Source organism: Microtus pennsylvanicus, chromosome 13 (assembly GCF_037038515.1).
Source record: "Microtus pennsylvanicus isolate mMicPen1 chromosome 13, mMicPen1.hap1, whole genome shotgun sequence".
Lineage (NCBI taxonomy): Eukaryota > Metazoa > Chordata > Mammalia > Rodentia > Cricetidae > Microtus > Microtus pennsylvanicus.
The window spans coordinates 66,984,131-67,012,096 of record NC_134591.1 but is presented as its reverse complement, the minus strand read 5'-3'; the positions used below and the strand labels follow the sequence as shown (position 1 = coordinate 67,012,096).

The 27,966-nt window shown below is 52.5% G+C and overlaps 1 protein-coding gene across 2 annotated transcripts; it reads left to right on the top strand.

The window, feature by feature from the left end:
- The first annotated feature begins 388 nt into the window (after window positions 1–388).
- On the top strand, window positions 389–27,966 carry Grhl3 (grainyhead like transcription factor 3). Of its 2 annotated transcripts, none has more exons than XM_075944934.1 (16): window positions 389–666; window positions 10,774–10,960; window positions 12,907–12,968; window positions 13,926–14,271; window positions 14,508–14,581; window positions 15,129–15,282; window positions 15,410–15,521; window positions 16,425–16,519; window positions 18,303–18,461; window positions 18,913–18,991; window positions 19,102–19,235; window positions 19,914–19,948; window positions 20,939–21,027; window positions 21,779–21,864; window positions 24,022–24,086; window positions 27,089–27,966. In XM_075944934.1, the coding sequence occupies exons 1-16, from the start codon at window positions 650–652 to the stop codon at window positions 27,201–27,203; spliced, it is 1,809 nt and encodes a 602-aa protein (XP_075801049.1). In that variant the 5' UTR covers window positions 389–649; the 3' UTR covers window positions 27,204–27,966. The 2 variants fall into 2 exon arrangements, with proteins under 2 accessions (XP_075801049.1, XP_075801048.1); XM_075944933.1 differs by having other exon boundaries at window positions 510–666; window positions 19,099–19,235; window positions 27,089–27,311.

Below are 27,966 nucleotides of genomic sequence, written 5' to 3'. Positions count from 1 at the left end.
GGGAGGGGAGAAAGAGTTGACAGCAATATCACCCTAGCCGGTTACGGTGGGAACCAGAAGAAATCACTTGGCTAACAAAACTAGAACTCAATGTTACCTTAAGGGGAAAGTTCTGGAGAAAAGAGACGGGTACAGAGAGCCTTTCTCAGGCAGAGACAGTGAACATAAAGAGATGTGATGTCTGTAGGGAGACGTTTCTGGGATCCAGGATATGAGCTGGAGGCGGGTGGAGACTTCCTTTGAGCCAAGTACCTGTCTGTCTCTGTATTTTTCCTCTAGTTCCGATGTTCCTTCCTGGCATTTGTCTCCTCCCTTGTCTCCACCCCCTCACCCCCTCAGCGAGGAAGGAATTGGCCACCTCCACCCGGTCAGCCCCCCAGAGCTCCGCCCCTGCCGGTGGGCCAAGCGTTAACAGCTGCACCTGCTGCAATGTACCTGCAGTCGGCACCTGTGCTAGCAGCCAATCAGCGCCAACGCCGCGGGGAGCCACTGTCAGCAAAATCTCAACATCCAAAGCGCAACATAAATCAAACACTTTCCTGGGTAGGGAGGGAATGTCCGTGTCAGACGAGAGTTAGAGACGAGCAGCGGGCAGCAGCGCCTGGGTGCCAAGAGAAAGATCGCTGGAACCCGACCTCGGAGAAGGAAGATGTCTAATGAACTCGAGTGAGTAGAGCGGAGGATGCCTGGCCTCCCGGCCTCGCCAGCACGGCCGAGGCTGCCTGGGGTTCCCTGCAGGGGAAGAGCAGGGAGGCCGGCGCCAGGATTCACAGGGCAATTTGTAAGGGTGAATGAATGGGCTGACGATCCTGCCCTGGCGTGTTGAGGCACGCTCAGCTCTCTATCTAGGGCTGGCTGTTTCCCTGGGAAAATAGTTTTTCTTTCTCTCCGTGTTGAGCAGTTTCGAGGAAGGGAAACACAGGGCTGGCTGAAACTGTGACTCTTGGCATGGTGTTTTGATACTGTGAAGGGGCGTTGGAAAACAGAGACACTTCAGCCCTGTGGATGCTTTCTCTCCTCTTGCCAAAAGGAACTTCTTCAAGGTGGTTCTCGGAGTTGTCTTAGTCAAAGAGTTGAGTTTCTCTAAAGATTCTTGTTTGTTGAGTTGGAACAATCCCAAGAGAGGGTACTACAGTGTAGAGGCTGAATACATTCTTACTGTTGCTGGTTCGATCCCAGGGTCTGTTCCTCCCAAGTTGTTTGTTCTTGAACAGGTCATTTGACTTACTCATTTTCCTCATCTGGAAAATGGGAACAAGAATGCTTTTGTAGGATTCTTAAGTGTGCTGAGAGCTGTAAAATACTTACCAAAGAGCCAGGTCTGAAGCTGAGTTCAGTAAAATGTGGTCAGTTTTACCCAGAGGCAGAGGTAGTTCTATAGCTGGGGAAGCCGAGGAGTGATTGTCGGTGAGGTCATCTGTGTTGCCTGGCAGGTGCATTCCTGCCCACATCTGGGATTCAGAACCACCGACTGGCTGCTGCTGACCTCACTCTGGGCCTCTGCTTCAGGTCCAGACTTAGAGAGGATGGGATAAGGTTAGGGTGTGGACAGGGAGCAGTAGGAAAGGCCGGAGCTCTGGAACATCAGCTTCCCTTTGCTCCCATTGTCGTAGGTGGGTGAGCAGATGCGAGAGCTCAGTGGTGTTGTGCCCTCCCCTTCTCTCTCTCCCCTTGGAGCTCTTCCTCGGCAGGTTAGGAACTGAAACACTTACAGGCAGAAGAGTTGGCAGATCCTAACTGCAGACAGGATTCATCCCACCAGCTGGCTCTTAGGTGTGCCTGGCTCGGCTAGCTACACTCACTATGTTGGCCAGTCACTACGTTACGAGCATCCGATTTATTTTTGAATGGATTCTTGGTACAAGTGTTGAACCCAACTAAAGTAAAAAGTAGAAGCACTGTGCTGGCACCTGGGTTCAAGTCCCGACTCCTCCTCTTATTACCTGAGTGGCGTTGGGCAAGTCACTTTGCCCAAGCCCTAGACTTCTTGCCCGTAGACTCTGACTTATGTCACAGTATAAGCAGCAGTGCTTATGGAGTTGTTATGGGATTTTAGAACAGTGATTGCTTTAAAGCCATGTAGGAAGTATGCTAATAACGTCTTTCTCACTTCATGGAGAAATGGGCATTTCTGAACCCCCTTGTTTTTATTTTCCCAAACTTTGAACACACACATACACACGCCTGAGATACGTCCCCAGCACAACTTAGACGTGCCAATTAAACCGCCAAGACTGCAGACAATCTATTCAGGTTGCTCCTTAGGGGGTATGTGTCCTGGAGCTGGCTTATTTGAACAGAAGATTTTTTTGCTTGTCCTTAATGGTTTGGGTTTGAAGTCAGATGAGCGGACAGCAGAGGCTTCTCCATTCCTGGAAGCCAGTACCTGCACGTAATTGCAGGTCAACTCTGAAGGTACTATTTGTGATTACAATGGCCGACCCTGGGGGTTCAGCTGCTCCTATAGCTGGTGTGTGTGTGTGTGTGTGTGTGTGTGTATGTGTGTGTGTGTGTGTGTGTGTATGTGTGTGTGTGTGTGTGTATGTGTGTGTGTGTGTGTGTGTTTGCGCCAAATACTTGGCTTGCAAGTTCTGAGCTGCTGCTGCTACTGCTGTTATGGCTTTGGTCTTGATGTAACCTTGCCTGGAAAAATCATGCTAGGCCAAGCAGCCATCTCCAGCCCTCAGAGAATGAACAACTTGTCAGCCCTGGGGCAGTGGTGAAAAATCAGGTTTGAATTTGCTTCAAGTCAAGTTGAATGGGTTTGCCCTCCCTGACTCTAGTTTTCTCACTAGTAAAATGTGGACAGCACACCTACCTGGCAGGGAAGCCCTGGGGTCTGGTGGCCCACCACCTGACCCACTAGCCCCAGTCCTAGGCCTCCAGTGGGAGGTGGGCCTGGAAAGGACGGGCCCTGTAGTCAGAAACCAGCTCCAGGCAGCTGGTGGGTGGTGAGCACCCGGCCTTTCATGTGGTCAGGCCCAGCGCCTGGCGCCTCTGCCAGCCACCCTGGTGCTTCCAGCCCACAGCCTAGCAATACCCTGCGGCGAGAGCAGGCTGCGAGGGTTCCTGGAGCTGTGACCTTCTGGCTCCGCAGGGAAAACAGCCTGGACTTGCACACTGCCCACTGTGGGCCTGGCTAAGTGGGCTGTCAGGTACAGACCCTGGCCAAATCTGGAGACTATGGCTCTCTTGAGAGCCAGATCCCTGGTGACCATTGGCCTCTTTGGACTCTCCTGAGTGTCCTACAGTGTGCAAGGCTGTCCAAGACACCTGCTGAGGAATTGGGGGGGGGGGGTGTCACCACCTTTCGTACACAGTTGGTCCATCCTGGGGGCACCATGCCTCAACACCCTGAGCTCTGCATCTAACGGCCCCGGGGGTGCAGGGACTTCTGCTATTGGGAACAGAGAGTGAAAAATGACCACAGAGGAAGGCCCAAGGCTTGAGGACTCACAGCGCTCCCCCTCCCCCGCCACCCCAGTCCACAGTGCTGAAAGAGTTAACCCGGAGCGCCGCCCCGCTGCGGTTTTGTGGTCGAAACCATGATTGCCAGGAGCAAATTTTTGTCGTGCACGAGGTGTGTTATTAAAAGTCGGAGTTACGGGGCTGGTGAATGAAAAGTTAAAAGCCCTCATTAAACTCCGGCTGTAAAACGGGGCGGAGAGGGGGCGGGGGCAAGGGTGGCAGTAGTGGTAGTAACGGCAGTGGTTGCGCATGCGCAGGGCTGGGAGGCGCGGCGACCTGGTGTGGTTCAGACCAGCTTCACAAGTACTGTGCTGCTAGGTTCAGACAAAAAGAGGGATAGTGGCTGAGCCCGGAGACCCCCGACTACACATAAGACACTTTAAGAAGCGCTTGATCAGCGCATCTCTTTCGTCCTTCTCTGTTCTGCAAGAGGAATGGGCGTGTCAAGTGACATTGATTAGCCAAGATCTTCTGGAAGAGCTGGGGTCTCACGGGGAATCCCAATCAGAACCAAAACTTCTGTGCCTAGACATTAGGTATAAGGACGTAGATCGATTCCCTGCCTTTTGTTTTTCTGTAGGTTTCTCTTTATGTATGTATGTATGTGTGTGTGTGTGTGTGTGTGTGTGTGTGTATGTATGTATGTGTATATAAGAGACAGTGCCTCTGTGTACCCTGTCTGGAACTAAGTAGCTCAGGCTGGCTGCTTTCAACTCGTGATCCTCCTGCCTCAACTTTGCCAGGGTTGGGATTACAGGTGTGCACCACCACACCCGACTCACAATTTTATATACTTGTGTTTTACAAGCCTGCGTAACTTTTGAAAATGAGGTAAGGGAAGAGAGAGTTATTATCTGGAAGAAATAATTATTTTTGGCCCACCTGGAACACCATTCTCAGAACGTCGCTCAGAGCATTTGTCTGGCACATCCAAGGCGCTGGGCTCCAACCTCAGCCCCACCACTAACAGTAAATAAGTTAAAAAATGAGGTCCCTGGCTCATCCTCACGTGGGAACTTGGATATGCAAATTCTTAGCCCTGCCCTAGATGTTCTGAATCAGAAACTCCAGGGGTGGGGCTGGCCATCATTTGTTTTAACAGGCCTTCCAGGTGATTCCGATGTGTGTTCAGGTTTTAAAAACCACTGGCCTAGAAGACGGGGTAGAGGAGGTGTGGAGAAAAGAGGCCACAGACCTGCTGCGTCACTGCTGAGTCAGCAGACCCAGAGGGCCATCCCCCCCCCCCCCCCCGCGCTCCTCCACACACACACACACACACACACACACACACACACCCGCCACGCTGCAGGGTCACAGCTCTGCTTGTGGATTGGTGACAAGCTCTTCCTGTGTGTATGAAACAGTGATTTAAAAAAAAAAAAACCACCTCTCAGAGCGTGGGTGAGAAGAGCGGGGGGGGGGGGGGGGGGGGGGGCTGGTTGTGTCAATCAGTCAACTCTCTTCCCTTCACCTGACTTGGCTCCCCCTCTCTAGTACATCTGCTTCCTACAAAGGCTCAGTGAGTTAAGGCACTGGTCACCAAGTCTAATGGCCTGAGTTCAATTTCTGGAACCAGAGGGTGAAAGGAGAGGACTGCCTCCTGCAAGCTGTCCTCCGACCACACGTGACGTTGGGCAACATGTGCTTGCATGTGTGTGTGCACACAGACATACACACATACATACATATATACGCATATACATTCATGTAAAGAGTTATTCCCCCTGGGTCATCTCAATGAGCCATTGAGAACTACGGACACGGGGGATGTTGGAGACTAGACACTGTGTCTCCAGGACTCAGCACATGCTGTCCACTACAGAGTAGCCCTCAGCAAATGTTTGTTGAATGAATCAGTGAGCAACTGAAGGAAGAGGTGCTGATCTCTGATTGACAGGTAGATTTCAATTTTGTTCCACACTTCTATTTAGCAGTAAAGAAAAAAAAAAGAAAAAAATCAGACAAGAAACCAAGAGAATAGAGCATAAAAGAAAAATTCCCATACTGGGGAGAGTTTCTCAAAGGGCAGAAAGCAAGTTTCTGCTATAATTATGAAATGGCATGTAATTAATTCAAACGCAGCCAGCTGTTATCTGGGGCTTGGCCTCCGTCAGCTTGCCCACTGCATCCAGATGGGAAACTGGCCTGTGCCCTTGCCACGTAGCCTGGAATCTCCAAGAAGGCTGTCGGCTGCCAGGAGGAGATGACCAGGAGAAAGTGGGCTTGGGACGGCTGCTGAACGCGAGCATTTGGGGCAACGACGCTAATGGGATAGTTCGCATCATGGCGTGCTCGTGTCCAACCCGCTGTCTCACCGCATCTTTCACTAGTGTTGCTTCCTGGACTCTCTGTGAAAATGAAAGACCGCGAGTAGAAAGTCCTTAGCTGACGCTTGGTGCTTCATGGTTCCCGGGTGAATGGTTCCTATCATCACATTTTGATGAGGCTCTCACTCCCATCTTCCCACAGAGATACAGAGATGTCAGGTTGCTCACTGAAAGACACACAGCAAGGGCAAGGCTGGAACCCAGGTCCAAATAGCACTGGGGCACACCCCTCCAACCACACTGCCTCATTCAAACTGGAGCCACGACACATTCTTGTCCTGTACCCCACCATTTCCCCTGGGGAGACCCCTGTCTCATGTGGACAAGGCACATTTCACAACACGAAAACCAGAAAACCAGATGGACGGCTGGGAAGCACCAGAACCCTGAGGCGCCCCCGTCATGCTCAGGAACACCTTGCGTGGGGCTGGCTGAAAAATGATTCCGCTGTGAGCCGTCGTGGCAGGGCGTCCCTGTGGGTGACTGGGAGTGTGATTGATTACTGCTGATGAAGCTGGGTGGCTCACAGCTGGGCTTGGCAAGTCACTAACTGGGTGTATCTGGGTGTCAACACCCAGCTCAGGTGGCCCCTGGGACTCTTCCTCCTTAGGCTTAGGGAACTGGAACCCAGCTTGCCCAATCTAGGTACTTCCAGAGGTGAGGCTTGAGGCTGCCCCCTTTGGCGGTGGCCTTCTTCCCATTCTGCTAAATGCGCACTCCTAGATTACTGAGATGCCTGTAACATGTACGGTTATTGACCTCAGAGCTGGATGGGTTGCTTCAAGACTCCTGAGGTGTGTTGTGTGTTTTTAGGTCTTACCACTTCTTTGGGACTTCATGTCTAAGGTCTGCCAATACCCGGAATTGCCAGGGTTCTAACAGAAGGAAATGGGCGGCGTCTACTTAGTCTCCCTGGGGATCTGAAGTGGTTCTGTCCCAACACAGCAGCCACTGTGAGTCAGGGCGCAGCTGGGATAAAGCCTTGCTTCTCCACTCTCGGTTTCCTCCATGGTGGAGCGAGCTCAAGTCAAGGTATGAGGCTGATTGGACATGAGACAGCTGATAGTGTACCCTTCCCATGCCAGGGAAAGGTGTATCTACCTGCCTTGCCACACACACACACACACGCCTGAAGGAGCCAGGCCTGGGGAGCTCCTCCCTCTTGCCCAGCTTTCCAGCTCTCTCCTTGGTGGAGAAGAAGGGATGGGAGGCTGTGGGATGGTAGCTTTGTGAAGGCTCTTGATGTGGCAAGCTGGAGACCCCAGTTCCAGGCCTGATGTGTCAGTACCAACACGGATCAGTAGCCCTGTCCATGGGTGTGTTTGCTATCAAATTGGGCCAGTCATAGCATCCCTCCCTACCTTACAGGCACATTGCAGGACCTCAGATATGACAGGTGGATGACGGGTATGTGCTGAAAAAAAAAACACAACACACTATGCAAATGAGAGGGATTATCAAATCCTGGACTCCAGGTTCCTCCCCCATCAACCGGCCTTCCTTGAGTCAAGATAATACATGCAAAGCACCAGCCTCATGCCCAGCACATAGTACGGCCAGCCAGGCTGAGACCTTGGCCCTTGGTTCGCAGTTGGAAGGTCTCAGGTCCTCCCCACCCATCTTCTCCCTGTACCCTGTGCCTCTTTCTCGATAAACATCCATCATTACCACCCCAGAGTTCAGGCAGCTCCCAGGGCCTCTGGCTTCTTCACCACTTTCTTTATGTGTTTAATATTGGCTGGCTGGCTTGTCTTCATCCTCCATGATGACAAGGAGAACCCTGTCCTGCTGTCCCTAGGGCAGGGGCTAGACCACGGCAGTGTCCCTTGACAAATACGTACTTAAGAGACATGGGACACCACGTAAAAACGCAAACCATAGGTTTTGCTTCCTTCCTCCATCCCTGGGTGTAAAAGGAGCTTATCATGGAGTTCCCAGGCCAGGTTCCCAGGTCACCTCCTGTCTCCCTTGTCTATTTCGGTGTCTTTAAAGTAGGACTGATAACCACCATATGTGTTGGGAGACTCTGCCAGATAAGGACTTCGAAAAGCAAGGCAAGGGGTTATTACACTGTCTCCTTGTCTTTTGACTGGAGCTGGTTCACAGCCCAGGGCTTGTGATCATCCAGGGACCTCAGGCAGTCTCCCCTTCGCCCTCATTCTGGAGTACCGAGGTGCCGATGATGATGAGGGCCCATTTACAGTGCCATTATTGTTGGCAGGCTCATACGCACATTTCTTATGTTAATGCATGTAATTCTCCTAACAACCCAGGAGAGATTAACTCTGCTGTAGAGTAGCCACCCGGGGTGACTCTCTGTGATAGCGCTGTATTCTCATTAATATTCTTCCCAGCATTTATCTCGAACTAAAATTAACTCACCTGCCTGTTTATAGTCTGTCAGCTCCAATTAGACAAAAAGTTCCATGGGAGCCAAGCCTTATCTGCCTTAGACTTGGCTGATTTCCCAGGGCCTGGAAGAGCCCTGACTGGCACATGGGAAACGTTCAATAGACCCACCTAACAGATGGGGAAATTGGCCGAGAAGGCTAGGTACCTTCCTTCCTCAAGAACACACAGCTCCCCAACTCATGAGCTTGGGTTACTTCTTCTCAGGGTGCACCGGGCTCTCTGTGCTGCGCCCTGATAAGGTCTGAGGTCATCACAAATGTGGCCCAAGGACAAGTCCTTTCCTGACTAGCTCTCCCCTTCTCTGTCTTAGACAGAGACATCAACTGAGAATCTGGGCAGAACCTAAGGAGGGTGACCTCATAGGATGGGTATCACCCAGCTTCCCCTTTGTTCTGAGCCGCCACTCACGAGAAGGGCGAATTCCTTCATGGAAGCTCTTTCCCATTGCACCTGTAGCAGCTCCTTCAGCATTGGGCTCTGCCTCACCCACTGGGCCATGGTTTTTCAAAGAGCACAAAGCCCAGGTCCTGGCTTCAGGATTTGGCACCAAACTCTGCTGGCCTTATGCACAGTCAAGACTTCCAGGGAGCAAATTTCTTAGCCTTAAAGTGTGAGGTCAGCTGGTGGCGAAAGTGGGCACAGGCAGCGGAACTCCGGGGCTCTCAGCTCCTGCCCAGGAACCCTTCTGTTATTGTCTCACCTATTCATGCCTCCTGCTTGTGTGGGTGAGAAATTCCTCTGCGCCTTGTGGAGAACTGGTTCAGTGTATTCCAGAGGAGGGAAATTTCCAGACTAGGAAAGGCTTCTGGAGAGGAGGTGAGTGGGGGCTGTGAACTGATACTTGGAGTCCAGGCAAGAGGTCCGAGTTCAAGTTGAGCCACCAGCACTTCCTGGCTGAGAGGCTCTTAGCAGGTGGTGATTGAGTCTCTGTTTCTCCTTCTGTCAAGGAGATAGTGGTGTTTGTGTCTCGGGACCGTGGTGTGTGACAGATGAGGTGCCATCAGAAACAGTTGGCATGGTGTCTGCCTATGGTAGATGCTTAAGATACTTGAGGGGCTTGTTTATCAAGGAATAAGATTTGGGGATCCAGAGGGAAGCATTGGAGGCCCTTGTAGCCCAGGAAGACTCCCATATGAAAACGCTGTCCTTTTGTTTTGAGTTACAACCCTATTGTTTTTTATATTTTATTTTACAAAAAGGGTCAGAAAAGGGATAGTCCTACAAAACGGAGACTGGCCATTTCTTAGTCAGTAGACCAGGAGTGGTATCCCAGACCCGTGTGTGACCAAGCCGATAACACAGCAGCCTCTCTGCATCTAGCTCCAAGCCAGCTTTGAACATCGGTGCGGTATGCATACATTAGGCGCTCCTTATGTGCCAACAGGGCATGTGTGCATTGAGCATTTATATGCCAGGCAGGGCTTTCAGCATCTTCTCAAGTGTGAATCAATGTTCCGAGTCTGCATGACCCTACATTTAAGATCCTTATTCATAAATGAGAAACACTGTGAGCCCTGCTGACCAGCAGGGGAACAGGGAAGGTAGGGTCCCTCAGATATCTGCTGCTTGTCCCTAGCCTGGGGCCTGGCAGGAACAGGGGCTCATTCAGTAAGTTCCTCTAACCCCAGGCTTGGGGGCCAGTGAGGAGGGGCCACTTCACACCCCTCTGTCTCGAGGCCGCTTGTACTCGGGTGCGCCTCACTCGACATGCTCCTGCAGCCGGAAGGTTTCTCTGTTTTTCCTCGATTCAATAATCTGCAGGCACTGTGCCTTTCCTGGTCTCAGGACAACCTCGGGAGTTATGCTGTGCTGCACCATCTGGAAGTTTCATTTTCTGGAAGAGTGTTGCCATGACTCCGTGTGAACAGTATGCGCCATGGGAACACTCTGCGGAACTTCTCAGAGGCCAGCACTGTGGTCCCTGTGCCAAAAATGAGGGCATCAGACCCCAGGTCTGCAGCTTCTGCATTGCAGATCAATTTGGCATTTGTCTATAACTGAGGTTCACTGCCCCATTGGTCTGTATCTGAGGCTCATCGCCCCATTGATCTGTATCTGAGGCTCATTGCCTAAGGTGGCAGAGGAGGAATTCTCGCGTTCCTAGGGCTGGCACCTCCTGGCAGTGGCAGGAGCTGTGTCTTGGGGACCTCCCTCTGAACCTAGAAGAGATAATCCCATTTGTGTGCTTGTGTTTGTAAATGCATGTATATGTGTACACATTTGCACACATGCTTGTGTGTGTGCTGGTGTACATGATATGCGCATGTGTATGTACACACATGTGCAGGTCAGATGACAACTCTATCAATCTTTCCTCACACTCTCCATCCTGCGTATTTTTGAGGCTGGTACTGACCTGGAATTCACCATCTAGGCTAGACTACCTGGCTAGTGAGTCCCAGGGACCTTCCTGTCCCTGCTTCCGCAATGCTGGGATTAAAAGAGCACATGACTGCGTCTGGCTTTTTTTTTTTTAACCTGAGGACCAAACTCAGCTCTCCATGCTTGTGTGACAAGCACTTTACCAACTCTCAATCCTCAAGTGACCCCCCTTATCTGCCTGCAGTTTCAGGTCCGTGCGACTGCTGAAGAATGATCCTGTGAGCTTCCAGAAGTTTCCCTACACTAATGAGGACGAGGCCTGGAAGACGTACCTGGAGAACCCTTTGACGGCCGCCACGAAAGCCATGATGAGAGTTAACGGGGACGACGAGAGCGTTGCAGCCCTGAGCTTCCTCTATGACTACTACATGGTATGCTTGCCACCTCGGGCCATGTGCCCACTTGTGTCTCTGATGTCGAGCATCAGGGTTAGCAGCCCCTCTACCCTGGATCTCTGCAAATGGCATCTCCCTCTTCCTGATTAAACCCTACTGTCCGCCTGGGCCTCAGCCCAAATGCCACCCATTTCTCATGGTGTAGGGAGTGGGAGGTTCTCCTGGATCTCCAGTCTGTATCACCAGCTCCTTCCCTATCATCTCCCCTTTCCTTCTGAATACTGTGTGCCCACACATTTCCATCTCCCTACAAGACAGCTCCTCGAGAGTGGGCACACAGAATGACCATTGCTGAAGCCCCAGGAGCCCACATAACCCGCCACCTGGTGGACAGCACATACCGGTTGAAAGATTCCTGGCTTGGCCAAGCACCTTCATCCCTACCTTCCCCACTGGCCATCCTTTCTGCCCTGTCCCTTGGGTCACCCTAGCCTCCACCGTCCTCACCCACCTGCAGCAGGTCTTTCCTTTTCCTGAGTGTCTTTCTGTCCTTCTGCCTCTGCCACCGTGCTGTCTTTTCTTGTCCCTGAGGCCTTGGTTTTGACTCTGGTGACTGTTGGTTCTCAGGCATGGGCATTGTGCCCTTCCACCTCTGAACCTGTCGTCAGCCACAAAGATGAACTCACAGCACACCACCCCATCACCACCTCCGGTGCCTGTGCCAGGCAATGCTCACAGAGTGCAGCCTGCATCCTCACAGAGCATCCATGAGGTCTCAGTGCTTTGCTAACCCAGAGCTCCAGGCAGCTTTGCCTGTCTGAGTCTCTGGACTGACACAGAGAGCGATGCTGTCTTGCACTGGGAGATGGCTCCAATGCATCTGCCTGGATCTGTTGAGGCGACCGGTCCTGGATATGAGCATTAAAGCCACCTTGTGCAGGGGTGGGAGGTGGGGGTGTCCATCCACCCTAACGTGGGGAGGAAGGTGAATTCTCCTCATGACTGCAGAGGCTCAGGGAGGCCAAAGTATGTGGTTCCTGACAGGAAAGGCCCCAGGCTGTCTCTGGTCCTCATCCTAAGAGAGCATGGCTCCCCTGCCTGCCATCTCCCCACAGTCTGGCAGTCTCTGGATCCTGTCTAGCTCAGGCCAACAGGAGGGAATTTGAATGGTTACTCCAGCTCAAGGCCGTGATGGAAGCCAGAATTCTCCATCCATCTTCAGATCCCAGCCTGGGGTTTACAGGGTGAGGCTGGATTGTAAAATAAAAAACCCAGAGCAAGAGGCTGCTTCCAGGGCTGTGCCTTCACCCCTCAACCCTGCCCTGAGCACCTACAGTTCTCTTCAGGGCTGATTGTGTTTTTACACATGAGGATAAGAGATTCAGAGGGGTTAAGTACCTTGCCCAAGGACACACAGCCAACACGTGGTATATCTATGAAAGGAATCCCTGCACTGCTTGCAGAAGAGTCTCTGGCCCTCGGTCTCCCCACCTAGGGCATAGCAATGGTGTTGACAGGAGCTCAGGGTGGTGAGAGAAGTTAAATCAGAAAGCATTTTGTACAGGGTCTCACTTATACAAAGTGTTCTTTTTAAAAGGGGCTCTGTAATTTTCTATTAATCCATAGCTTTAGAATCTCTTGAAGCAGGCATTATAACCCCCTATTTAACATTTGAAGAAATCAAGTCTCAGGTATAGTCATTTATCCAAAGTCACAGCGCCTTTAAGCAATGCGGCCAGTCAGCCAAGCTGGTCTGCCTCCCACTCCCATGCTCTCAGCTCAAAAGCTCAGAGAAGCTCTTTCCACTCTGCAGCTTGGGGCTGGGCATCAGTGGTGGCTGGAGCACCAGCCAGCCTGAACAACTACTTGATTTTCTCCCAAGCACGCCAGGACCTGGCCTCAGCCGCTGGAGGGTGGGAAGCTCCGAATAGCCAGGTCCCAGCCAAGAGTAACCCATCCATCTTTCTTTCTTCTCCTCCCAGGGTCCCAAAGACAAGCGGATTCTGTCCTCCAGCACCGGTGGCCGGAATGATCAAGGAAAGAAGTAAGGCTTCTCAAGGCCACCTCTGCCTCTTTAGACTGTTAACTGCTCTGCTCTGTTGGGGACCCTTGGTCTGCCTGTTGAGCATAGGGGTGCAGTGCTGGGACCCACAGTGCCTCTTGGGACCCCATGTATTTTAACTTCCTTTAAGACCAGAAGAAAGGTTGGGTGGTGGTGTACACCTTTAATACCAGCACTCAAGAGGCAAAGACCAGAAGAAAACAGTGTACAATCCAGACTGCAGTCTACCTGTCTTTATGTTGGTGCAATAGGGAGGCTTCAGAACAACTACTATCTAGCTGGTAGTGCATCGCAGTGGGTAGAGTGCTTGTGTACCATGCATGAGGCCCTGGGTTCAATGCCCAGCACCATATAAAACCAGATACATTAGTGTAGGACTTCATGCCTGCCATCTCTGCATTTGAGAGGTGGAGATTGGAGAATCAGGAATTCAAGGTAATCGTCAGCTACTAAGTGAATTTAAGGCTAGCCTGGGCTATGTAAGACCCCATCTCAAAAAAAAAAAAAAGAATTTGATGATATCAACAGAAGAGTTTTGCTAAGTTATAATAAAACTGTGCTTTAACACATATAAACATACACACGCACATGCGCATGCGCACACACCAGATCCCAGATACCCATACCACGTGGGCTGGCGTTTACTGAAAACACACTTCAAAGCCACAGCTGGAACAGCCTCAGAGGCAGCTTTCCTGCCCAGGCTCCAAACCCTCCTCCAAGAGGTCAGCTGACACCTGTGAGTCTCTCCCCAGCCTCTGGCCTTTGCCTGGCATCCACGCCTATTAGGTGTTCTTCTTGAGGTGGTCTGTGGCTCCAGAGTCCTGCTTAGAATCTAGCTTCTCACATGCTGGGAGGGCCTAAACCTTCCCCAGGGTCACCTCATCCATCCAGCCTGTGGAGAAGGCGTGTGCTCACTTCTGCCATCTTTCCCCCCAGGTTCTACCACAGCATGGACTATGAGCCAGATCTTGCCCCCCTCGAGAGCCCCACGCACCTCATGAAATTTTTGACAGAGAACGTGTCCGGAAGCCCAGACTACACAGACCACCTCAAGAAGAACAACCTAATAGGCTTGGAAGGGGCCGTACAGACCCCCGGCAAGACCGCTACCCTCCCCCCAGGTCCAAGCAAACTGGAAGCCAGCTCCATGGACAGCTACCTCTTGCCCACCAGTGAGATATACGACAACGGCTCCCTCAACTCACTATTCGAGAGCATTCATGGGGTTCCACCCACACAGCGCTGGCAGCCAGACAGCACCTTCAAAGATGACCCACAGGAGGTGAGGGTCTGCCCTGAGCCCCTCCCAGCTCCCTGGTATATGTGTACACGCACATAAGGAGAGAAGACAGTACGAAGGTCAGAGCTGTGCGATCGACGGGAGAAAGTTCTAGGCCTAAGACTGGGCTGCCACATGCTGTTGTACACAACACAGCCTGCATGGCCGCGTATGTGCAGCCCTGGGCTGAGCCCCTGCGACCTGAATGTGCTCATTTATTCTCTTGTGTTTCTCCGTAGTCACTGCTCTTCCCCGATATCCTGAAAACATCCCCGGAACCCCCATGTCCAGAGGATTATCCTAGCCTCAAGAGGTAACTTGATTTCCTGGGACCTTTGGTCATTTGGGCAGAATGCTGAAGACAGCTCCAAAGTATCCGTAGAACATACTGGGCATTCATAGCCTGTTTCTGGGCAGGGGGCTCTAAGCTCAGCACCCCGTTAGAAAGAAACATACCTATAGCCTCATCCCTTGAGAGGCAGAAACAAGAGGATTGCTGTGAGTATGAAGTCAATGTGGGCTTCATAGTGAGTTTGAGACCAGCCTGGACTATATATTTAGTTCCTGGCAAATTTGAACTACATAGTAAGACCATGTCTCAACCCTCCCGGTACAAAGAAAACCGAGGCTTGGTTGTCCTTAGTCCTCCATGGCTTTGTCCCCACTCTGCCTCTCTCTAGTTATCTCTGGACCTCCTTTATTCAACTAGAATGTGACCCAACAGAGCTATTAAATAGACCCTCCCAGGACAGGAAAACGGCAGGTCACACAGCAAGCCCGCCACAGACCCAGGTCCCTGCCCTATGCTCCCAGGACGCCCCTGCTTGGAGCCTGCCTCACCACCCTCCTGCTCTCCACAGTGACTTTGAGTACACCCTGGGCTCCCCCAAAGCCATTCACATCAAAGCAGGCGAGTCGCCCATGGCCTACCTCAACAAGGGTCAGTTCTACCCCGTCACCCTGCGCACCCCAGCGGGAGGTAAAGGCCTCGCTCTGTCCTCCAGCAAAGTCAAGGTGTGTGGGGCAGCTTGGGGAGGGGTGCTGGTGAGCCTCTGCTGGGGGAACACTTGCCATGCTCTGGGAGAAGAGAGCCTGGCGCCTGGGCCTTCAGACCAGGGTGACATGGCCACTGCACTTGCAGAGCGTGGTGATGGTCGTGTTCGATAACGACAAGGTCCCGGTAGAGCAGTTGCGCTTCTGGAGGCACTGGCATTCCCGGCAGCCCACCGCCAAGCAGCGAGTCATCGACGTGGGTGAGCATGAACCCCGTGCCCTTCCCCCTGCACCCCTTCCCTCTCCTGAGGGCACAGTGCAGGAGACAGCATCCTCTGATGGGCGCAGCAGCCCCTCTTTCCTGCTTTGCTCTGGGATAGACAGGACATGGGGACCCGGATGGTGCCGGTGAATAGGCCCGGTGATGTTGGCCACCGTGGGGAATAGCGGTGGGACTGACCTGGTAGCTCAGCTTACCTAGCATGTAGGAAGCCCTGGATTGTATCCACAGACTTGTTGTTCTTGCACTTGAGAAGTAGAAGTTTAAGGTCGTCTTGACTACAGAGTTCAAAGCCAGTCTGGGGCTACACTGTCAAAAAAAAAAAAAAAGAAAAGAAAAGAGGGGTGGCTGTAGACTGGGACCCTTGTCCCTGGAACACTCCCACATGGCTCCATTCTTTCCTTCCTGCCCTAATGATATGTACCCTCCCTTCCTATACTTACTTTTATCTAATTGTCAATGGTGGCCAGCTGCCTGGCTGTGTAGAAGTAGGAAACGATTTAAGGACTTGGCTGAGAGGCTCCTTGCTCGAGCTTTCCTTAGCTGTGTGACCTCGAGCAAGAAACCCAGCCTCTCTGAGCCCTACTTTCCTCCTGTGTAAACTCACTCTTCAGAGAGTGAGGAGGATTTACCGAGGTGTGTGGTGTATCAGGGTCGCGTAAATGACAGGACCCCGACTCCAACCCCTGCTGCCCTTGCTATGCTGTCCCTGATGCACTACCTAAGAGATCTTCAGTTTCACACCCCTCAGGGGAACCTCTATAGCACAGCTGGGGGGGTCAGGCGCATGGCCTTGCCTGGAGTAAGGTGCGGTTCACAGCGTCCCCTCCCCGCAGCATCCTCGTCTCTTTCCCGCTGACCTAATGGTCTCTTGCAATTGCAGCCGACTGTAAAGAGAACTTCAACACCGTTCAGCACATCGAGGAGGTAGCCTACAACGCGCTATCCTTCGTGTGGAATGTCAACGAGGAGGCCAAGGTCAGTGTGGGCTTGGGTGGAATGACCAGTGACCACGTCTGGGAGGGGCTTGAGGGGCCTCAGGGTGGTGCTGTCCATGGTGATGAGCCTCCAAGGGGTGGTGGCAGTCACAGGCATCACGGGCCAACAAGCTGGGCTGCACCCAGCCCTTCCACTCCGAAGCCATGCCACTTTCTTAAGCTCATAGCCCCAACTAACTGGTTGTAGTGGGGATCATGTGACCTTGACAGTTGTCAGGTAATCAACTCAGCCTGTCTCTTCATCAGATGAGATAACTGAGCCTCACAGGAAGGGGCTCCAAGGCCTTGGGAGAATGCTGGCTCTAAAGGGGCAGGGGAGGGCTTGATCCCAGACGTCAGATTCTTAGAGACTGTGGGCAGCGGTGAGCTCCCATTCCCACATCTAAGAGGCTAGAACAAGACACAGCCACGGGGTCTGTCAAGTGAGAAGCCAGGGAGAGGGAGCCCTACTGGCTTCCTTCATGGGAGCTTGAACCCCAAGCATTCTTCCCACCCAGGTGCCTGAGCCCATTCCCAGCTAGGCACTTAAAGCTTTTCTGTGCAGAGAGCTGTGCTGTGGAAAGGGCACCAGCCTGGCCCTCAGGATAGGGTTCCGGCGATCTCTCTCCAGTCTGTCCTTTCACACCCAGAGCAGGCTCACCACACCCACTGGGCCTGGGACCTCTCATCCCAAAGGCATCTGTGGACCCCTTTTTCCCCTGGGGGGACATAGAGAAGATATGGAGACAGGCAGGGCCTAGCTGGGGTTGTTATTCAAACAGAGCTAGGGGCTAGAGGAGGAGCCTGCCAGTCATGGGAGGTGGGAGAGTTTCTTGGGAAGGGGGGTGGGCCAGGGAGGTGGGAAAGTTTCATGGGAAGGGGGGGTGGGTTTCAGTGGGGACTTTTCTCACGGCCTTCATTCCCCCAGGCTTGGGTCTCAGTGCTAGATGGGAGCCGGTGGAAGCTGTAACACAGCTGGGTTGGGTGAGGGGAGCTCCCCCAAACCCTGTGACTGAAGGGGGTCTGTGGAGATGCCTCCTCCCATCCCCACCTTTCAGGTCAGGGCTTTTTCCAAGGGAAATGTCCCAGAGACAAAGGCCAGACTGGAGCAGCAGGGTCTGGCCCCCAGCCTGCCAAGGTTGAGACAGGCCCCGGGCTGTCCTTGAGAAAACACAGGCTGTAGGTAGACTTTGAACCATCCCCTCACCAGAATAGCCTTGCTTGACAGGAGAAAGTGCGAGCTCTCCCAGCCTCACAAAATACATTACCCATCCTCATCTATAGATGAGACAGAGTCTGCCCAAGCCACAAACTGGCACACTTCCCACTGTTGATCAGTGGGGTCCAGCTCCAGGTTCATGTACCCCGACTCCCTAGGGAATGGGCAGCAACGATTCTTTCTCCAATCAACCTCCAGAGCCGTAGACTAGAGATAATCCGGGTGGCCACTGGCCACAAATGGCATGGGACAACCTGAATGGGAAATGCTAGGATCCCTGTAATTGGTCTTTAGGGTGAAGGGGCGGTGTCCTGTTCTGGGTGCATGGCTTAGCAGGAAAGCTGTGTCCCTAACTCGCTCCAAGCTGCAGAGAAGTAAACCTTTAGATCTAGTCCTCCAAGGACCCTTAGTGCCCTCCCAGCTGACTCACCAGCACCCCCTTCCCATCTGTGAAAGGGAAGGGGGGTAGTGATACTTGCCTTCAGAGCCCAAGATGGCCGAAGGGTATTCACTGAACACACAGATCTGAGTACGCAACTTATCCGGCTCCTCACTCTGTCCCTAGGTGTTCATCGGGGTCAACTGTCTGAGCACAGACTTCTCCTCACAGAAGGGGGTGAAGGGTGTCCCCCTGAACTTGCAAATTGATACCTATGACTGTGGAACAGGCACTGAGCGCCTGGTACACCGAGCCGTCTGCCAGATCAAGATCTTCTGTGATAAGGTGTGTGTTGGGGGTGGGGGATGATGACACCACCTGTTCCTCTGAGAAGCCTGTCCCTCTCGGTCTCTTCCTCTCCATGTGCTTGTCCCATGTCTTCCTCTCTGTATCTGTGTCCACATTTCTGTCCCCTCCCTTCAGGAGCCTGTAAGTCTGGCTCAGTGACTCCTTTTTCTCCACAGTGCTCCCCATTCCTGCTTATCTCTCCCTCTTGCCCCCCCCTCCCACCCCCAGCTCGCCTCCTCTCCTTCCCAAGCCCTTCATTGTCTCTTTAAGCTCCCTTCTCCATCTCTCTCATGGCCTGAGCTGACTTTGAGGAGGCTGAGCCACATGCTGGTACCTCCCCATTCCCCACTTTCCCTGTGACCGGACCCACATTTATGAGGCAAACCAGCAGCGGTGGGCACGGCCAGCCCCTCCCTTGGCCCTCAGTGAGCACCACCTCTCTTTCCAGGGGGCAGAGAGGAAAATGCGGGATGATGAACGGAAGCAGTTCCGAAGGAAGGTCAAGTGCCCCGACTCCAATAACAACGGTCAGTGGATGGGGCCACCTGGGGTGGCCCAAAGGGATGGAGGCTAGAGAGGCTGGTCAGGGGTTGTGTGGAAGGGACCTTGGGACTCAATGGCTTCTTTTTCCCAGCAGGCATCAAGGGTTGCCTGCTGTCAGGCTTCAGGGGCAATGAGACCACATACCTGCGGCCCGAAGCTGACCTAGAGACCCAGCCTGTGCTGTTTATTCCCAACCTGCACTTCTCCAGCCTACAGCGCCCAGGAGGGGTGAGGGCAGGGCAGGTGGAAGGGGGACTAGGAGGGAGCTCTGGATCCGGGAGGGCCTGCCTAAGCACCCTACTGGGGGCTTTACCTGCCACCACCCTGATTGCCCATTAGCGTGTCTCCAGGGCCTGCTATTTATAAGCTAAAAGAAAGCTGTCTCTGTTGAACTGTGAGGGGTTCAGAAATGACCAGTGACCATGTGGGTATGCAGGAGGACCTATCTATCAAACCAGCCGAGCTCGAGCTCACATGGAGGAAAGGAACAGAGTGACGTGTGGCCCTGAGCCATCTCCTGCCCTCTCTGGGCCTATTATGGTGCCCACCGGACAGTGAGCAGCAGTAATGTCAAAAATGCAGTGGGCTCAGGGGCATTGCTTTAACTCCATCTTCCCGTTATCACTGGTCCCCAGCTGCAGCCCCTGGCCTCCGGGTTTGCTGGCATCAGGCTGGCTTACACTCTGCCAGTGGTACTGGAGCAGTTCCACTGTGTCCCTGAGTCCCTGACTCAGCAGCCTTAGCTGGACAGTTCTTCCTGACTTGAGACCCCCAACTCACTTAGGGATTCCTCTGGGCAGAACACTCAGGGAAGGTCCTAGCATGGTACCCATCCCCCTTCCCTCCCCAGATGCTCTACTCTTTCTCCTTGTGCCTGACCATAAATGTCTTTTCTTTTTGCTGCAGGTTGTCCCCTCAGCAGGACACAGCAGCTCTGACAGGTACAAGAAAAGCAGCCAGGGTTCTGTCCTTCTCTGAGCCCATTGCCTCTTGCCCTTCCCCTGTCACCGGGAGTTAGGCCTAGATCTTCCCCTTCCCACTGAAACCGCCTGGGTTTTTATGGGCTTGCCTTACACAGAAAGTTGGCAGATCTCTGGCGAGACACCTGCTTGTAAAAAATAAAAGGCAAAGAAAGGCCTCTGAGATGGGGCTACATAGTCGAGGAACACAGAGCAGAGCTCTGTTGGATGCCCCCCTCCCCAACACATCACCTCCAGAGGCCACAGTCACCCATGCCTTTCCATGTTGGTCACAGCCTCTGCTCCAGCAGCCTTTGGGGACCCCGAATATTTGGAGGGCAAGGCAGGAAGGAGGGCAGGGCAGCGTGAGTGTGGGCCACAGCTGGCTTTGCTCTCAGGCCATCTGTGGGAATCCCTTTCTCTCTGTAAACAGCACGAACGTTCCACATGGGGCTTTCGCTCCAAACTCTCTCTCATCACCTTAGACCAGCCCTGGCAGGTCGGAAAGGTGGAGTCAAGGCTCTCCTCTAATGAGGAAACTAGGGTCTGGTAAAGTAACGCAGCTCACTCACAGCCACCCAGCTGATAAGTAGCAGAGGCAGGACTTGAACCAAAGCTGGTCTTCCTCCAGGCCCCACTGTACCCACTCCTTTCTTGGCTCTACCTCTCCATGGCTTGCTCCTTCTAGAAGATAAATGTGGGCGGGGCTAAGGCCATGAAAGTCAGACCACCTCCTATAGCGTGTCAGCTCTCTCCATGGTCAAATGTACCACCTGAGGTTAAAGACGGGACCTGGTCCAGCATGCTGCCGACAAGTGGCAGGGCTGGGGTCTGACCCAGCTTGACCTGCTCCCAGGCTTAGGACGTCACCTCTATTCTGATTCTTTGTTATCCCTTCCTGGGGTCTTCCCTGTCCCAGGGATCCCTGGAGGGGCAGCTGTCCTCACTAGCCCCTCTCTGCTGTCCCCACAGGCTGCCTCTGAAGCGTACCTGCTCACCCTTCGCCGAGGAGTTTGAGCCTCTTCCCTCCAAACAGGCCAAGGAAGATGACCTTCAGAGAGGTAGTCTGAGCCCTCGGGGTCTCTCAGAGCCCTTCCAAATGCCCCCCCAGGAGCCTTCCCGGAAGCCCCCACGCACCCCATGAGGTTTTCCCTGAAGTCTCCCACTCAAGCCTTATTCACACCTTGGAGTGCATTTAAGCCAAGATTTGGGGGTGGCTGAGAGCACGCCAGAGCTTGAATAGATGATGGCCAAAGAGATGGAGGACATCTGTGGCTTTTACCCTGTTTGGGCATGGCTATCCCAGCTATGCAGCTAGTGCAGGCAACAAGCTTGTTGGGCTGGGCGAGGCCCACGTTTCTCTAAGTGGATTAGAGTAGGGTGGGCTCCCATGTCTGGCTGTCTGGCTTTGACATCCTTAAGTCTGTGATCTGGGGGGTAGGACATAGAAGTCCCTGGAGGCTTTGATGACCAGGGGAGAGCCACCAGCACCCAGGAACCAAGCTTAGCCATGGACTTGGAGGGTTTCTGAATATTGTCCCTGATTCCAGAAGCAGCTCTGAAGTAGGGAGCAAGAACACCCATTTACATACAAAAAAGGTTCAGCGGTGTTGAAACCCCCTAGTCAAGGTAACTAGCTGCCAGGTAGTAGAACCAGACCCAAGATTCAGACACCCCCGGCAAAGTATGGACAGTCTAGAAAGGGCTAGAAAAAAGCTTGCCCCTTACATTAAGGTCATGCCTTTTAAGACCCGTCTCCATCCCATGAGATCCTTCCGGCTCAGTGTCCTCTCTGTCGCCCTTGGTTTTCAGTTCTGTTGTATGTGCGGAGGGAGACAGAGGAGGTGTTTGATGCGCTCATGTTGAAGACTCCGGACCTGAAGGGGCTAAGGAATGCGGTAAGGTCCCTCACTTCCCACAGAGGGGCTCTGGTGGGCTACTTTTTCAACCCCTCAGCAGGGGGCCAGTGCCCTGCTAGGGGGTATGCCTCCAGGTCTTATCACCCCTTAGGAACCCTGCTCCACCCTGAGAGTCACACACACCATAAATCCTCCTTAATCTGATGGCTGCTGTCTGACAGGCCAGGGCTTTTGTTGGCTTTGCAAACCTGTTTCTGTTTTAATGGGAATGAAACCCACACACACAAAAAGGCTGGGCCCAGAGACATTCATTTTTCCCTCCCAGGGGGCCTCATTCCTCCTGCTTACAGGACTTGGGGGTGGCTGAGGGTGGGACTGTATCTGGGCAAGGAGACCTTCCCCAACCCCCAGTCACCTGTGAGCTGGCAGAACAGCCCAGTTTGGACAAATGTATGGCATCTCTGGCCTCCAGGGTCACCAGGGCCTTGGATTTGAGGGCAGAACCTCTTAGCTCAGCACCTGTAGCTGGCAGACCTTTAGCTACCTTCATGGGCTGCTTGGTGGAGGCTCACACGCCAGGCATTTTGTTACGTCTACCACAAGTGCCTGCTTCCCCCCTTTCTCTACTGGGTACTGTTTTGCAACCCATCACTCCAAGAGGTCAGAGACTTGGCAAAGTGCCAGTCCAGCCCAAATTCTCTGCCCTCTGGGCTGTCCTGTTCTTACAACATATTTTCAGCCTGCTTGGCATCAGCCCCAGGAAATTGGGCTCACAGAAAAGTCAACAACAAATATGAATAGAGACAGAATCTTTGGGCTAAGCTGCAGTTTACAGTATTAGCCTCATCTCTACCCACTCTTAACTTCTCTGTTTCCAGAGGTGGAGAACTTGCCACTTTTCCGATAGCCCTCGCTACCTCTATCCAATCTGTTCCCAAAGTCTTCCATAGACAGACTTGACCTCTGTTCCCTAGCAGCTTCCAGTGACACCGCCATTCAAATAAAATCTAGGGACATTTCTAGTTTGGAGAGATCTCTATCAGTCTACCCAGGACACTGAACCCGATCCTCTGTCAGTGATGCCCAGAGGACCACCTGCCACTGGTGTCCCAGGCCTGGGCATGGCTGCAGCTTCAAGACTGCCAGTTCCACGAGGCACCGGTATTTGACTCTGACAGTGGGCCAGACTAGTCCTTTCAGAGTCATTTTGTGTGCATCCAACCTAGCACCACACCCATTTCACAAAAGTGAAACTGTAAAAGACGTGGGAATGCTGTTCAAAGTTCTACAATTCTCAGGGTGTGGTGGAGCACACCTTTAACCCCAACATTCCAGAAGCAGAAGCAGGTGGATCTCTGTAAGTTCAAGGCCAGCCTGGTCTACACAGTGAGTTCCAGGATGGCCAGGACAGTGTGGAGAGACCCTGTCTCAAGCAACAATGGAAAAACCCTGCAGGGACCACTCGCCTGGGCTCAGTCAAACTCAGAGACAAAGTGGCCTCGTCTGTAGAGGAAGCTCCCACGTGGACATAATGGGCTTTTAGGCACCCAGCCAGGCTTGGGCACTTGGAGCTTGGCGTGCCTCCACCATCGGCTACAATTACTCACTCCTGCCCAGAAGCGGAAACATGGGGTTACCCCACCTCACAGCAGGGCCAGCAGCATGCCCATTGCTCCCAAGACAGTGACAGAGTCCACTCATGGGGGCTTTGGTACATGGCAGGATCTGTCCTGGATATATTACATCTAGTCCTCTGGGGTGGACATTCTTGCTGTTGCCACAAAGAGTTTGCACAGGGTCCCCAGCCAGTGACAAACAGATCCTTAAGCATAGATCCAAATGTCAGGCGCTAGGTGAGAACCAGGGGAAACAGCAGACATATTATAGACACTAAAATGCAGTTTGCTAAGTATTTATTATGCTACAGCTTATCATAAGACAATGCAAAATGATATCAAACCCCCATGTGTGGATGTATGGTATAAACGTAGGCGTACACACGGTCCACCAAGGGGAAGGTATACACTCAGAAGCCAGTAGTGCTCGCCTAGGGAAATAGGATCACTGTGGTTCTCTTCATTTTCCCACAATGCTGATATATATGACTTTGACAGCACCGAGTAAAAAGCAGTGTTAAAAAGTTTGTCTAAATCCAGTTATGGCTGCAGGCAGTGAAACCCTACTGTTTCCTTCCAGATCTCCGAGAAGTATGGTCTCCCAGAGGAGAATATTTGCAAAGTCTACAAGAAATGCAAGCGAGGGTGAGTGCCCCTTCAACCCTCCTGTCTGTGGCTCCTCAGAACTGCCAAGGCTGAGTGCACCCTGGTGGGATGCAGAGAGTATGCTCAGTGGGTGTGGAGTGGCCCCCAGTCAGGCTAAGGCCATGGTCGCCTCTCCACCTGCAGAAACCAGACACTGTTCCTAGGCAACAAGGATGAGAGTAGGGGGCGGTTCAAGGATCTTCTCACAAGTGACCTACTGACATAGAAAGTACAAGGTCACTCACTGGAGGACCCAAGTTCAAGTCCCCAAACCACTGGAGAACAAAGTATTATTGTTATTATTATTATTATTATTCACTGTAGCAACAACCATTCACATGACTCTCATATATCAGACCTCAGGCCGAGCCTATCATCTAACCCTCCCAGTCACACTGGCAGGTAGATAACATGACCCACATCTTACAGGGAAACTGAGGCTCAGGGATGATAAGCAGGAATGGCAGCTGTGAGCAAAGACACGGTGAGGTGAGAAGGCCCAGCAAAGCCACCCCAGGCAGAAAGTGACGGGAAGGGGCAACTGCCTTGAGCCCAAGTGGGAATGTAATTGGGGGTTGAGTTGAAGATCCCAGTCAAAGGAGCTCCAAGGGCCTCTTCCACCTACAGGCTGGAGGAGGCAGGAGAGAAGCAGCCATACAGTCCCGGACTTGCCCGTCCTCCAGCTGCACTGCTTAAAGCACAGCGGACCCTGCTAGACAATCTAACTCCAGCTGCACCTGCACAGGGCCCACGCCGTGGTCTGTGCATTCTCCCACTGAGAAGGCCTGGAAGGATAAAACCCACCCCAGGCCAGCTCACCTTAACCTACTCTAGCCTCCCGCGCAGAAGGCTGGGATGTAGAAAAGGACCCCTTTGGTTTGGGTTGCATGAGAATCTAGAGGGTTTTGTCAGTGTGTGGGGTCTTCCCCCCACTCCACCCCACCCCCATCCTCCACCTCCCACCAAGTTTCGGTTTCATACAGGGGCTCACACACTGGGGTAGAATCTACTTACTGTCTGCTTGTCCAGACAAGCCCAGCCCCACTGCTCCTTCAGTGCCACGCCCACATGCCCTACTTCCTGCCTCTCTGGTGCAGGGCAAATCTCACCCAGGCTAGGCTAAGCGGCCAGGAATAGCCTTTGTATTTGATGGGAAGCCTAGGAGCCATGAAGTGAGGGTCTTAGCTCTCTGGCTCCTGGCTCTTTTGCCAGAGCCTTCCCCGTCAATCCTGCAGCTGCACAAACTAATTGTGAATGACTTCCTCTGTGGAAGTTCTTCCCTCGGGCCAATTGCTGTACTCAGTGATGCCTGACGCCATCTTACTGGCCTTTAGTTTGGTGGGATCTTCCCATTCCTACAGACGGAGAAGCTGGGGTTCCAAGCAGTGGTCCTGAGTTGGGGACTAGCGAAAGGGATTATCAGCATCCTAAAGCATACTCCCCTGAGAGTTCGACCTCACCCCTTCTCCTGGCTCCTCTGACTACTAAGAAATATGCTAACAAAATCTGTGGCCAGCCTGGCTACTCTCTTTGCCCAGCTCTACAGACCAGGGCATCACTCCACGGCCCCCGTGGCTATGAAAACCTCAGCCCAAAAATGTTTACCAAGGTCTGAAAGAACATATTTCCAAATTCAAATTCATTCCAAGAAATGTCCACATCAGAGGAAGGTGGACAGTCTCACCCCAAGCCTAGTTTATTCTCACGAACCCTCCCCAAAGTCCTCCTGACCAAGGCAGATAAAATCAATTTTACAGGCATCACAGAGTGCTTGAAAGATTAACCAAGACACTGTTTTTGTTGGCAGTGGGCCAGGGGTTTAACTTGATGATGGCAGATGAAGCTGGAAGCTAGGAAGTAGCAATAGCTCTTGGCAAGCCCCTGCCACTTGGGACCCAGTTGTCACTAACGGGAGGGGTCCACCTTCCCTGGGTCCACCGCCCTGGAGGCACTCATACCTGAGAGCTGACTGGTGCCACTGTGAGAAACAGACAACCCAACCCTGAAGCTGCCAGAGCACACCCTCTCTTCCCCATCCAACCCAGCTCTCTGGCAGTCTCTAGCTTCCAGCCCCCAGGCTAAGATCACCTTGGACAGAAAAAAAAAAAAACACACCTTGCAGTACAAGGTTCTGCCTGCTGTTATGCCTGAGTTTCTGGTCCCCAAATGAGTTCATGGAGCTGATTTTCTGATGCAAATTACATGAGGGTTTTTAATTCACGTAGACAGATGAATAGTTGATGGATGGATGTGATGGGTGTATAGATAGAAGGATGGACAGATGGATGGACAGACAGATGTATTGATGGTTGAGTGTATATGCCCAATTCCATTACCTGCTCAGAATATTAGCAGGGAAGGGACTAAGTGAAACTCAGGTCACCTCCCAGTGATTTTCATCAGGGAGGGAGCTCTTACAGGGTACCCTTGGCATAAACTGTGGTTTTGGCCCTTTCAGAGTCTATAGCCATGGAAAGTCTACTTCTTGGGCTGGCCAGATCCCTGCCTTGAGGGTGGGGCTGTATCGTTCCAGTCTAGTATAAATCCCCTTGAGATTTCACCTTAACAGGAATCAAGTGGGAGAGGCGTTGTATGGCCCCTGCCTCTGGCTCAGGCAAGCACCCCTGAGTGGCTCCATGTGCCCTTTTGTTAAACCCAGATTGCCACGCCTCCTGAACTTGAACTTAGAGTCCAAGTCCCCAGTCTAATGACTAAAGAACAGGCATTTCTCCCAGAGTTGCTCCTCAGCCACTCACAAGCACCCACACTCCGCTCCTCAGAAGGGAGGCCTTCTGCCAGCAGGCACCAGCGCGGTACGACCAGCAGACTAGGGCTCCAGCGGATCCTCGGTCACGGGGAGTGCCCACTTTGCAGTCTGGTTCTGAGGGTCAGAGGAAGCTACTGTGGTACCTACAGTATGGCTATCATCCTTGCTACTCAGAGGGCCAGGATACAGGGGCTTGCCACACACTGCAACCACAGATCCCTCTTCTCTCTTTCAGAATCCTGGTCAACATGGACAACAACATCATCCAGCATTACAGCAACCACGTGGCCTTCCTGCTGGACATGGGAGAGCTGGACGGCAAGATCCAGATCATCCTGAAGGAGCTGTGAGGGCCCAGCCTCAAGCGTCTCAGCCCCAGGGCCTGACTCAGGTCACACACAACCTCCCTTCCTGTGTCAGCACTGTTACTTGAACCGCCTTTCTTGGGTCGAGGTCTCTCAAGCCACACAGTCAGTGATGTCAGGACCAGGGAGCAACCATGGAGGTCCCAGGATCTAAATGTCCCATCCAGGCTCACACTCATTCCAGAGCTTCCTGCGAGTACCCATCTACCAGAGACCGGGAGTCTGGGTTAACAAAGACCCAACTGCCTGCCTCCTCCAAGTTCCCTCACAGAGGCCCTGGTGGGTGTCACAGCTCCCTCTCTGCAGGGCTATACCAGCTGCCTTGATTGCTTCTGACCCTCCCTCTGTATTCTTCCGCCAACTTCAGACCAAAGAATTCTCACGCTTTGGCCACTGAACTTGAAAACTCTTGACTTTCAGAACAAATGCCTTTTAAGGACACTGGAGAGGAAACTAACTTGCTCACTGATTTCCTCAGCACAAGACGTCAGTCAGCATCATGGAACTGACAGGCGCAAATCCCCTTGCCATCTACTGTTGTACACATTTCTTATTTACAGTTTTCATTATGTGATATATATATATGAATATATTGTATATATAGGCAACATTTTGTATGTTTATGTTACATTTTTATCATTTCAAAAGTATGTATTTCATATTTCTTGGACTATTTTTTTAGCTGTTATTCAATTATGCATTTTGTATAACATAGGATTTAGTAATAAAAGCCTACCTGTGCACATTT

Excerpts from the sequence above, each read along its gene's own strand:
- Grhl3 (XM_075944933.1), top strand. Across the intron at positions 10,961-12,906 it reads TCCTCTATGACTACTACATG|GGTCCCAAAGACAAGCGGAT; the intron begins GTATGCTTGCCA and ends TTCTCCTCCCAG. Across the intron at positions 14,582-15,128 it reads GATTATCCTAGCCTCAAGAG|TGACTTTGAGTACACCCTGG; the intron begins GTAACTTGATTT and ends TGCTCTCCACAG.